This window comes from Orycteropus afer, unplaced genomic scaffold (assembly GCF_000298275.1).
Source record: "Orycteropus afer afer isolate SDZICR_OR568_19922 unplaced genomic scaffold, OryAfe1.0 scaffold00174, whole genome shotgun sequence".
Classification (NCBI taxonomy): Eukaryota; Metazoa; Chordata; class Mammalia; order Tubulidentata; family Orycteropodidae; genus Orycteropus; species Orycteropus afer.
This window is the reverse complement of record NW_006921761.1, coordinates 501,793-514,132: the sequence shown is the minus strand read 5'-3', so window position 1 is coordinate 514,132 and position 12,340 is coordinate 501,793. Positions and strand designations below refer to the sequence as shown.

At 50.6% G+C, this 12,340-nt stretch overlaps 1 protein-coding gene across 1 annotated transcript in view; it reads left to right on the top strand.

Annotated features, from left to right (window-relative positions):
• Window positions 1-12,340, top strand: part of CCDC180 (coiled-coil domain containing 180) — a 64,486-nt gene that overhangs the window by 38,368 nt on the left and 13,778 nt on the right. Inside the window, 8 exon segments of the mRNA XM_007946991.2 lie at window positions 1,787-1,882; window positions 3,866-3,985; window positions 5,323-5,495; window positions 5,773-5,867; window positions 5,870-6,023; window positions 7,861-7,938; window positions 10,034-10,100; window positions 10,560-10,701. Of these exon segments, the coding sequence (XP_007945182.2) occupies window positions 1,787-1,882; window positions 3,866-3,985; window positions 5,323-5,495; window positions 5,773-5,867; window positions 5,870-6,023; window positions 7,861-7,938; window positions 10,034-10,100; window positions 10,560-10,701 (925 nt within the window).

The following is a 12,340-nucleotide window of genomic DNA, read 5'->3' as shown; positions in this document are numbered from 1 at the left end:
GACAGCAGAAAGTCCACAGCTCAGGTCGTCTCCCTCCTTGCTGTTTCCCTTCCTAGTCATAGGCCACCAGCGCAGTCGTTCCTGCAGCCCTTGGTGACCAGGGCTGATCTTTTAGTCAATTCTCAGGTCCCGACACCACTTGGAAATATTCAGGCTGTTGGTCCCATCAGAGTAGCTGACAGTCCACAGCTCCGACTGTCTCTGTACTCACTGTTTTCGTTTAGGTTTTTCCACTGGTTGGTGCCTAATCCACTTCTGTATAGTTCCTTTCAAAGCTCAGGGTTCCAGGATTATCTTCTGTATCTCTGTCAATTGGTTTTTCTTTTCTTTGTTGAAGAGGGTCTGTGTTGCTTGTCTGCCTATACCTCCATCTTACTGGAAGTCTTAAGAAGTGTGTTGTGATGGGCTCTTTTAGTCCTCCCAAGTACTGGGGCAGGTACTGTTTATGTCCCCATTTTAGAGATGAGGAAACTGAGACAGTGCCAAGAAGTGATTTGGGCAGGACAGAGCTCTTCAGTAGTGGAGCTAGACTTTGAACCTAGGTCTAACTATGGCCTTTAGCACAGACATGCCATCTGTGCCCCAAAAGTGGGGCTGGAGGACATGACTGAACCTGGGCCAGGAAAGTGATGCTGAAACCAGGCTTGAGGGAGAGGTGGGAGCTGGGCAGGCAGGGGAGAGAGGGGCAGGGTGTTCTGGAGAAATCATGAAGGAAACCCAGAGGAACTGGAACCAAGAGGAGAGAAGGCAGGATCCCTGAGGCTGGAGAGGGGCTGGGCTGCTCTGTAGAGCCTGTGCATGGGCTCCTAGTGCTGGTGCTGATGTCTGGGCAGTGGGGCCATTTGCTCAGGGCTGCATTTGAGGAGGGAAGCTAGGCTGCTTGGGGGTAGAATAGACAGGAGGTTGGTGGGAATGGAGGCAAAGGGTGAGGAGGCTGAGGCAGAGAGGATGTGGCCCAGACGAGGATACTGGCAGGGAGAGCTCCAGCCCCAGAGCTGAGTGGTGGTGGGATGGACAGGGCGTGGGGTGCATTGGAGAGAGGGGAGCAGAAGGAAGCCAAGGCGATGGCCAGGCTACTAATCCTTGGTTTCCAACTTGTGCATTCCAATCACCAATGCATCTCGATTGCATTTTTGATTAATTTCATGCTGCAGAAGTTGGTAAAGATATTTAATTTCTTCATCTTTGGCATTAGTGTTTGGTGTGTAAATTTGAATAGTCATATTAACTGCTCTTTGTAGGCATATGAATATCATCCTATCATTGACAGTGTAGTATTTCAGCATAGATGTTGAAATGTACTTTTTATGATGAATGCAATACCATTCCTCTTCAATTTGTCATTCCCAGCATAGTAGACCACGTGATTGTCTAATTTAAAATGGCCAATACCAATCCATTTCAGCTCACTAAAGCCTAGGATATTGATCTTTATGTATTTCATTTTATTTTTCTTGGCTTCCAGTTTTCCTAGATTCATACTTTGTACATTCCTCATTTGTTTCAATTATTAATGGATGTTTGCAGCAGTGTTTTTTCATTTTTAATCATGCAACATCAGCAAATGCAGGTCCCAAAAGCTTTCCTTCACCGAATAATAAATCTCAAGTATTGTTTTTAACTTTGTTTCCATTCTCAAAAATTCTTTTCCAAAAAAAAAGTTGTTCCCTCTAATTTCATTTTCCAGTGCTTAATCCATTTCTCAGTTAACATGCTTTGCTAAACACATTTTTCTTTATCAAAACATGTATTCTAGAAACAACATCTCAAACCTCTGGTTTTCTAGGTGGCAAAATCCAACTTGCAAGCAGATGAATTAAATTCTTCTCTGGAGCAACTGAAAAGCAAGATAGAAACCTGTCGCAGCTCGAGAGAGAAAAATGTAAGTGCTAAGTCATTGCCAGGCAGTGAATTGCAAGGATGCATCATACTAGGACCATAAACTTGAGATTGACCTGACATCTTTTTTCAGGATGTGTTTAGGATGTCTCCAGCACCAGGGTGCCCTGGGAGCCTTCCCTGGAATCAAGAAAGAGAAGGAAAACTAGCCACTCCCCACCCCAACAGCCCCAGGCAAGCATGTAGTGTCCAGTGAAGATGGAGGCTTGAGTGTGGCTTCTTTTGACCTCATTCTGCCTCCCCCTATGACCAGGTGTCCTGGCTGTGATCAGATTTCAGCCCTACATGAATCCGTCCTGCTTTCTCTCTGGCTTTTCATTGGATTCTTTAGATCTTAGCATAGAAGCTGGCTACTTCTGTTCTTTATGCAGAAACCATGGACAGAGTGAATCAGTGCAAAGTTTGGGAGAAGTAAGATTCTTTGTAGGAGCTCTGGTAGCATAGTGCCTAAGGCTCTTGACTGCTAACCAGAAGGCTGGCAGTTCCAACCCACCAGCCACTCCTCGGAAGGAAGGTTGGGCAATCTACTTCCGTAGTGATACCATCTCGGAAACCCAAGGAGGGGTCACTATGAGTCGGGTCTGACCCAACGGCACATGACAACAGCAACACCAACAAGTGCCCACCAGATCCCTGACCAGCACTGTGGTCTCAGGATGCTTCTGTGCTTGTCCTTCGGCCACTTGTGCTTGTCTCTGACCCCACTCCACAGGCCCTGGCCACTCTGAGCAGGCTTTCCTCAGATGCTTAGCCAGGCGCTCTGAGTGCCAGGGCCCTAGCCCAACAGGCTTCTTCCTCGGCACTGTCTCCTCTTCCACTTCAGTGACTCTGAGTTGTGGTTTTATGGTTATTGTAACTGAAAGAACATTGATTTTTCTCTTTCTTGCAAAGTAGTGCATGCTTCTGTTAAAAAGTTCAAATGATCCCCAGAGGACAGAGTAAACAGTGAATGGTCCTGGTGTTATTCTCAGTGTCTAGCAGAAGCAGTCTGACCCACGTCACCCATTTCTGCCCGTCTGTCTGTGCCTTCACTGAAGCCACTTGCACTGCAGTGGGGATGTGCAGGGGAAGGTGTGTCTCCATACTTTGCCCTTGACTTTCCTGGTCTCCCTTAGAAGCCCCCATCCACTGGGAAGCAGAGGACAAATGGTTAATCTGACTTGATCCTTCCAGCAGCTCTGTAGGGAAAGCTCTGCCCCACCAAGTAGAAACGTTTTGTCTCTCAGATTTTCTCACTGCCCCCTGCCCTGCCCTCTCCAGATACTGCCAGGGTGTAGATGGGGTGCAAGGGAGCCAGGTGAGGGGAGCATAAGCTTGTGTGCCAGCCGGCCTGTGCTGATGGAGGAGACTGGTCCAACACCGTTGCAGAGTAGTGATTAGACCAGGTGGTTAGGAGACATCAGCGAGGTGTTGGATACTCGGTGGAGGTGTGTACTCCACAAGGACTTGGATACTCCTTGGGCGTGTACCTCTGGCCATGGTCTGTGGGGCCACTGCTCCAAGGAGGGCTGGGGAACACATTAGGCCTGATAATGGGAGTAGCCACGTTGCCTTCCAGAAAGGCTGTGGGAGTCTCATCCAACATGCCCTTGCCAGTCTTGGGCCAAACATTTCCTCCTAAAGCAATAAACATACACCGTTAAAGTGAAAGAGACCCTAGCTGGAAGAGACACGTTTTATGAATCCATGTTGCAGATGGGGAGGCCGAGTCCAGCAAGTCTAAATCATTCGTCCAGAAATGAACCTGTAGGCCCAGGAACTGAATGCCCAATGCCCACGTCAGCGCTGGGTCTGTTGACCCTACGCAGTGCCTGAGAGAGCGAGTCCAGCATCCCCAACCCCAGGGCCCACCCTGCACATGAAGGGCCTCCATGGCAAGGAGGCGAGCCAGCTGGGACTTGAACCCCAGACTTGTCCATGTTCATGGGCTGCATCCTCATGGCTTTCTTCTCTGTGTTATCACTAGACCGTGAGCGTAGAGGACGTCCTCAACTTTGTCCGAAGTTGGATCGCAAAGATGAGCCAGAGAGTTCGGTACCTGCACTGCCACCTGGATCTGGTGACTGTGACTCAAGTGGTGTTCACTGTAAGGACTGTTGATCTGGGATCTGGGACCTACAGGGCTCAGCAGGGCTGAGGGGGAGAGAGGCCTACTGGGAGGCCTTGGAAACCATAGCCTATGGAATCATGTTGTTGTTGTTGTTGTTATGTGTCGTCGAGTCGGCCCTGACTCATAGCGACCCCTCCTTGGGTTTCTGAGGCAGTATCACTACGGAAGTAGATTGCCCAACCTTCCTGCTTGGGGTTCCAAGAAAGTCCCTTGCCTGGGCAGTACCTCCTCATCTTTGTCAGGAACCTCAGCTTACCCCAGCCACTTGACTCTCAGGCTGACCCCACTGTCTCTTCCTTGCCACTCACTCATGAGCAGCCAAGCCCCCCATCCCTGCACCACTGGGCTGCCTGTTTCAAGACCGTAAACCCCAAGAGGGCAGAGCCCACAAGGCCCTCACTCCATGCCCACAACTCACTGAGGCTTTGCACACAGGAAGTGCTCAGTGGATTCCTGGGGAGGGTCACAGGGCCAGTGGCGTAAATGGGATGTCCCTCAACTTCTGTGCTAGCCACCCTCCACTCCTTATCTCTCACAGTGAGGCTTAGAACTAGTCCTGCTACTGGGAGACGCTTTCCTGCAACCAACATTAAGATCCATTGCACATCCATCACTGTGTCAGATTCTAGGGGTCTTGCACGGGTCTTTCCCTTGAAGGGCTTATAGTTCATCACGAAGACCAGACACAGAGTAAAATAGGGAACAATATAACTAAATGCTAATTGTGGGTCACCAATTCGACCCTTTCTCTGAGACTCAACTCATGGAGAAATTAGCCAGTCACTCATCCATTCATTCATTCATTCATTCATCTGTTTGGTCAAAAACACTGCCCTGGCATATCTTTGGGGATAGCCTCACAGACCTTCAATCTTTAGTCTCACTTTAATTTCACAGAAGATGCTGGAACATCTCTTCATAGCATCAATCACAATTTTGACCAAACATTTCTTTGGATAAGTGCATGGTGAGTGTCTTCCCCTGACTAGAGTCTAAGTTCCATGAGGGTAAGAGTCATGTGTGGCCTCTTCACCACTGTGGCCCCAGGACCCAGGATGGAACCTTGCAAAGAGCAGACGTTCAGGAAACATTTTTGGAGTCACTCATGCATACGTGAATGAATGAGGGAACACCACTTTAAGGGGAGAGATGATCATCACCATGTCCTAGAAGAGAAGAAGACTCAAAGAGGGTAGGGCCTCTCTCCAGCCACAGCACGCATGGAATGGGTCTGAGAAGTGGATCCAGGCCTGCCTGCTTCCCCAGCTCTTAGAATGGTCCTCAGACACACTGCCTCTCCTCTTGGCCCACAGGACAACATTGTGACTGACCCAGAGGTGGAGAGTGACCATTTGGTGTCATCAGAAGTCCTTGAAGAAGAGGCCAAGGTGGACATGGTCACCCCAGAATCCTTTGCCCAGCCCAGCCGTGTGGGGAGGTCCATGATTGAGGACCCAGTAGTGGAGGTGGTCAAGAGGATCCTACAGTGAGTGGCCCTGGGTGCATAGCAGGGCCCTGTATTGTAGCTTACAGTCCTGAGCCTTCAGAGGCCCTCTGTGAGGTCTCACACCCCTGGGTTTATATGGGAACCCCACCCCAAGAGCCTCTGCCCTCGGGCATGGGGCTTGATCTCATGAAGAGTCACTTTCCTCGTAAGGACCGACTTATAGTGCTGATGACTAACCAAGGTGGAGTCCAGCACCTGTCCCCGAGTTGTATCATAGGCACTTCCGAAAAGCTTATGTTCTTTTGTTTGGTTTCAGAATTCCCAACACAAAAGCCTCAGGCCATCTGTGTGAAAGAGATGTATCTCAGACAGGTAACGCCAAGGGGCCTGGTGGTCTCTGGGCAGCTGGAAGTGGGGAAGTGCGGCGTCGCGTGGCCCCTCCTCACAGCCCGTCTTCTGCTCTTGTCCTGCGTACTCATCACCCAAAGGCTTGAAACGACCTGGGCGCAGGAGGGAGAACTCCCTGAAGAAGGCCTTGTCTGCTGCCAGTGCCACTTCAGTGGGGAGGTAGGGACACTGGGCTGGGCCCCTTCCCCCAGCCAAAGCTGTCCTGAGATCTCCCTTTCTCAGACCTCAACCAGAGAGGACCTCCTTGCTTCCCCAGACTGCTCTCAGAACGCAGTCCCTGTGATCTGGCTCTGAGATGCCGACACAGCATTATTAGGCCTGAGCTTGTTCCTGCGGAGTGAGGTCTTCCATGCAGGCCTCCCATCTGGGGAAGGTGTCTGGGGGTTTAGTGGTGTTCGGTGGTGACAGTTGATGTTCTGAATCTCTGTCACACTCCCACACCTCCTCATGGTTAGAAAGAGGGACCACTGAGCCATGGAGCAGACGGTTCTCCTTGAGTAACATGACAGAACCCACAGGAGGAGTCCTATGTCCTGGTGGTGTGCTTTGTTTCTGAGCTACCACCAGGACCACTCAACTCATAGCTCTGTGAGTGTGGGCCTGTCTAACATGCGGCCCGGCCTCCAGCTGGCTGACCCCTGCACATAGATTTTACATAAGGTGAGTACCAGGAGCCACACGACTGAACTTTCCGAGCCTTCTACACACCATGGTTAGTGTTGTTTAATATGAGGTTGTGTGAAAGCAAGAGAAACTCCTGCTTGGTTGGAAAACATTGGGTTCCGGAGAAAATACAGACCTCCCTGTGCAACACTGGGCAAGTTGTTGTGTGGCTCTTGGTTGCCAGTGAGTTGTTTCTGACTCCTGGCCACCCCGTGTGTGCACAGAACTGCTCCACAGGATTTTCAAGGCAGTGACCTGTCAGAAGCAGGTTTCAGGCCTGTCTTCCGAGATGCCTTTGAGTGGTGTCAGATTGCCAACCTGTTCTGGTTCCCTAGTGCCACTCTGACAGGAAGTATACCACAAACGGGATGGCTGTAACAAACAGGAGTTTATTCTCTTACAGTTTGGAGACTTTAAGTCCAAGTTCAAAGTGGGCTCTAGGGGCTGGGTGAAAGCCCCTCAGCCTTGGGCTTCAACTCTGCCTCCTGCTCCCGGCCCACTGAAGCTGGAGGCTTTTCTTCACTCAGACAGCTGCTGGCTGCTGAGACTGACAAGCCCAAGGTTGACAAGTAAAAAGGCGTAGTCCCAATGTTACCAAACCACATGGCAGGCCATTAATTCAAGTCCACTGTAAGTCCCAAGGTCAGCAGAGCATGGCAGGCTGCTGAACAGTGACATGGCTACATGTGGGGTCCAAGCTTGCCCTAAGCTAGAGATCATTCCCAAGGCTTCTCCTTATATGCAGGAAGCAGACCATATCCCAAAGGCAGCTACTCAACTGCTTGTGGTAGATCCCACCATGGAGTTGATTGCCAGTCTCATCATGGGGAATAACCACCACCAGCTGCCCAGCCACTCAACCAGGCCCAGCCAAGTTGACACACAAATTTAACTACCACACAACCCTTCAGCTCATTGGTGCTTGTGCCACCCAGGCACTCCTCATCTGGGACACAACGTGGCTCTGTTGCTTGTCGGAAGTTCACACCTAACAAGGCACTGGGCATCCATTCCATTTGCTGAAGCAGCGACCGTGCGTGTGGCTCAGCCGCTTCTCTCGCACATTTCTGGGCCAGGGGACTCTGCCCCGCTGCCGTCTCAGTGGCCTCGGCTTGGTTTATCAGTTTACAGTTTCTTTACCAGTAGGATGTCTTCCGAGCCACTGAAGAGGATGGAATTATCTGGAAGTGTGCAGCCTCAGGAGGGAGAAAGGCTGCCCCATGAGCAGACCCATCCCTTCCACGATCCAGGGTGGGGGTGGGGCCCCTGAGGCTGCCCTCTGGTTGCTGTCTGTCCTCCGTCTCCAGGGCACTGACTTGCCTTTGTCCCACAGCGTCGGCCGGCACTCCAAGCACAACCGAATGGACAAGAAGTTCCAGGTGCTCGGGGATAAGCCACCGCCTCCAGCCCAGTAAGTGTCCCATGGCTTTTCCTTTAACTGCATTTAACTTGTTTTAGTCAAGGGGCACCTAAACTGGGCTCAGCTAGGGGGCTAATGAGAAGGGGTGGAGCACAAAGCGGGGGCAGAGGTAGGGAAGGGAAGACAGTTAAAGGTCAAGATCAGTTTGTCTCCAGCCATTTCACCTCAATTTTTTTATTTTATTTTATTTTATTGTGATTTGGGTGAAAGTTTACAGAGCAAATTCACTTTCCATGCAGCAGCTCACATGCACTTTGTCTCATGACATTGACCACAATCTCCCACAATGCAACAGCTCCCTTCCCACTTCCTCCCCATAGTTACCTCTTCCCTGTGTCCATCCCTCCGTGCACTCCTGCCCCCTGAGCTGTCTCCCTGTGCATACACAGCCCTTCTATTTTCCCATGATTGATCTCTCCAAGGAGTATATCTACCTGATGTAAATGTCCAGCTCTTATGCCTGTCTGTTGTTTGGCTGGAAGCCACAGGAGTAGGTTCAGTTCCAGACCTGAAGGGCAGCTAGGGGCCATGGTCTCAGGGGTTCCACCATCTCCTGGATTTTTTGAGTGACAAACCATTCACCAAAATGCCACATTTTCCAAGTCAAGTGTTTCACAGGTGGTAGGCAGCACCTCCTTTGAGGTTTGTTTTTATAAAATTTTATTTTTTTTTGCCCCACTTCTTTTTCCCCTTTTAAATTTCAGTGATTGAACCAAAATCTGTTTCACTTCATATGGCTTCATTTTAAGCAAACAAGCAAAATTTCAAGTTTACCAAATGACAATCACTGGGAGTTCTGGTGGTGCAGGGCCTAAAGCATGTGACTGACCCATCACCTACTTCTCGTAAGGAAGGTTGGGCAATCTTCTTTCATAGAGATAGACCTCGGAAGCCCGAGGAGGGGTTGCTATGAGTCAGAACTGACTTGATGGCAGTGAGTTTGGTTTGGTTTTGGGTTGGAAACATATCAAAAGCTATAAAGGAAATCCACCCCCCCCCCCAACTAAGGGATACCACAGTCACAGCGCCCCTTGCCTGCCCGCCTTTCACCCCTTGGTGTTTACCCGTGGGATTCTGTGAACCATGCCCAGTAGGGTGCCTATTACACTCCGGTGGCAAATATATACAAAACATCTACATACTTAACTTTTCTGGTATTAGTTTTCCTCCTTATCTTTCAGTATATTTCTAATTTTTTAATTACAATCAATAAGTTTTAAAATCAAAAGATCAAATAACTGGTGGGTATCAATTTTAGAAGCTTGGCCGACAGTGATGTGTGTTTACAGCGGTCAGCGCATCACTGTATCTTTACAGACAAACAGCCCATTGTCCTGGAGCCACACCAGGTGTGAGGCACCTGTCCCACATTTCACTCTTACTTTTGATAGCTGACATGCTGAACCTGACTGTCCACCACTCTGTGAACACGTGCTAAACGAGGCCCTGGAGAGCATGCAATCAGCCTAAGAGACAGGGTTTCCAGAGGAAGGCAGTTTGGTCCCATTCATTTTATTAATATTCCTATAAAACATTCTTTCTTCTTTAAATAAATACGAAGGCCCTGACAGGTGCAGGGCTGTGCCAAGGTGTCCCTGTGGGCTTTACAGTCGGCTGGGGGAGAGGGGGGTAATTAGTCAGTCACACAAATCATTCCCAGATCCTCTGTGGGGACGCTGGAGGGCAGAAGTGCACCATGAGAGCTTCTGAACTAGGAGGGCAGGCCGGGGCGCTGCCAGGATTTGAGAACGAGCAGCCAGCGACCAGGAGGAAGGTGAACTGTGCTCTCTGCTAAGGACTGCCTGGGGCAGGAGTGAGCAGGGACTGGGAGTGACGAAGTGCTGTGCATCAGACAGGCCAAAGGGAAGCCAAAACACAATGCAGCTTGGCAGGGCTCAAACCTAGCTAGTTACATACACTAGAGACATCGAATTTGACAAATAGAAATTTTAGGTAGAAACGTCCTTGGGCATCAGATTGTCCAACTCTGCTTCTGACTTTGCAGCTGAGTGCTGGCAAGGGACCTATTTGGTTCTGTCCATGATGGTGTGTCCAGTCCCCCGGATCCTCCTCATGTGTTTTGCAGGCATTTTAAAGGAACCATCCTGACCCTCCTGTGGGAGAGCAATGAGCAGCTGCTGATCGTCATAGAGGTGAGGGCCGGTTGGCCAATCCTCTGCACGCTACTGGCCATACCTCCCCAGCTGGCTCTGCCTCCTGCACTCTGCTGACAGTGGCTGAGCAGAAACACTGAGAAACGGGGATCCCACCCCTGACCACCATGACTCCTCAGACTCTGTCATCCTGTGTGGTGTTTTTCTTCCTGGAAACTTCATTCATTTATTTATTCAGTCACCACACATTTCTTGGGAACCATCTGCATGTCAGATATTGGATGTGCCAGCAGGAACAAGTCCAGCCTCAGGCCCTAGGAGCTTGAGCCCAGCAGGGAAGGAGACAGGCACACCAGGGCACAGGGTGACAGGCGGGTGGGCCGTGGCACCTGGCTCCTGGGAGTGTGAGCAGAGGCAAGGTGTGGAGACAAGAGCAGGGTGAGGCATGCCAGCAGTGTAGGCCAGACTCCATGGTGAGGGTCCCACCCTCTCTTGCAGGAATATTACCGCAAAGAGAGGCGCCCAGTCACCAGGCCTGACTGCATGTATGAAACCTTGGAGCAGTGCGCGGAGAACATTGGCAAGAAGATCCTGGAGTACCAGAGCCAGACAGACGAGTACCACAACTCCTGCCTCGTCGGTGGGTCCTGTGGAAGGCGGGTGTGGCATGAAGCCAGGGTCTGGATTGAGCTAGACCCGGGCCTCACTTCTGCGTAAGAGCCTCCTGACCTGGAGGTCATGGTGGGCAGCCAGGGAGCCCTCCCTGTGAAGAGCAGAAAGCGGTGGGTCCTGTGGAAGGCGGGTGTGGCATGAAGCCAGGGTCTGGACTGAGCTAGACCCGGGCCTCACATCTGCATAAGAGCCTCCTAACCTGGAGGTTGTGGTGGGCAGCCAGGGAGCCCTCCCTGTGAAGAGCAGAAATCTTGGTAAAATCCTTGGTCAGTTTTAACTGGTTGGGGCACAATGAGGAAAAACAGATGTTCACTTTTCTTGACAAATACCACTAAAAAGATGGATGTCATTGCTGCCACAGGTTGTTAACTCCCTACCGTGTGCACCTGGCCTGGGCTGGGCTCTCCCTACCGTGTGCACCTGGCCTGGGCTGGGTTCTTCCTCCCGTGTGCACTTGGCCTGGCCTGGGCTCTCCCTACCATGTGTGCCTGGCCTGGGCTGTGCTGTGCTGAACATGGTAGACACAGCTGAGTGGGGAACAGGGACAAGAAAGCAGGCAATTAGAATATACCTTGTCATTTAGTTTATTACAACATTCTAAGAACTGTGAAACATGTCCTTGGTCCCACCACCGTGTGCCGTTTTCCACGTTCCTCTGCTGGTTGTCCACAGCCATGTGTGTTTTAGGAAAAGGTGCAGGTGCCAACTGAGGCCTCTTGAGTGGTACATAGTTAACCCGCTTGGCTGTTAACTGGAAGGTTGGAGGTTGGAGTCCACCCACAGGCACCTTGGAAGAAAGGCCTGGTGATCTGTTTCAGAAGAATCAGCCACTGACGACCCTCTGCAGTCCAGTTCTACTGTGACACATGGGGGGGGTCACCATGAGTTGGAATGGATTCAATGCAGCCGTTGTAGGTCCTCATTATTACTGCTCTTAAGGAAGGGAGCCCTGCTGTTTTGGTCCTCTAGTGCCGCTCTAACAGAAAATACCACAATTGGGGGCCTTGAAAAAACAAGAGTTTATTCTCTTAGAATTTAGAAGGCTAGAAGTCCAAGTTCAAAGTACCAGCTCTAGGGGCTGGGTGAAAGCCCCTTGACCTTGGGCTTCAGCTCTGCCTCTTAGCTCCTGGCCCACTGGAGTTGAAGGCATCTCTTCACTCAGCTGCTGACTACTGAGGTTGACAAACCCAAGGTTGACAAATAAAATGGCACAGTCTCAAAATTATCAAACCACACGGCAGGCTACTAATTCAAGTCCATTAACAATTCCAAGATCAGCAGACAACATGGCAGGCTGCTGAACAACGACTCGGCTACATGCAGGATTCAAGTGCCAAAAGCTGCGGAGACCTTCCTCAGAGCTTTTTATATACTGGAAGCAGACCACATCCCTAAGGTGGCTAGCTACTCAACTGCTCCAGTAGATTCCACCATGGAGTTGATTACGTCTCATCACAGGGGATACAACATCCAGCTGCCCAGCCAAGATGTCACACAACTAGCACACCCAGGAACCACAACAGGCCTGCTGTGTTGGTTGAGAGGCAGCATGGGTAGATGGAGAGGATTAGGAGCTGGCCAGACCTGAGCTGAAGACCCCACATGAC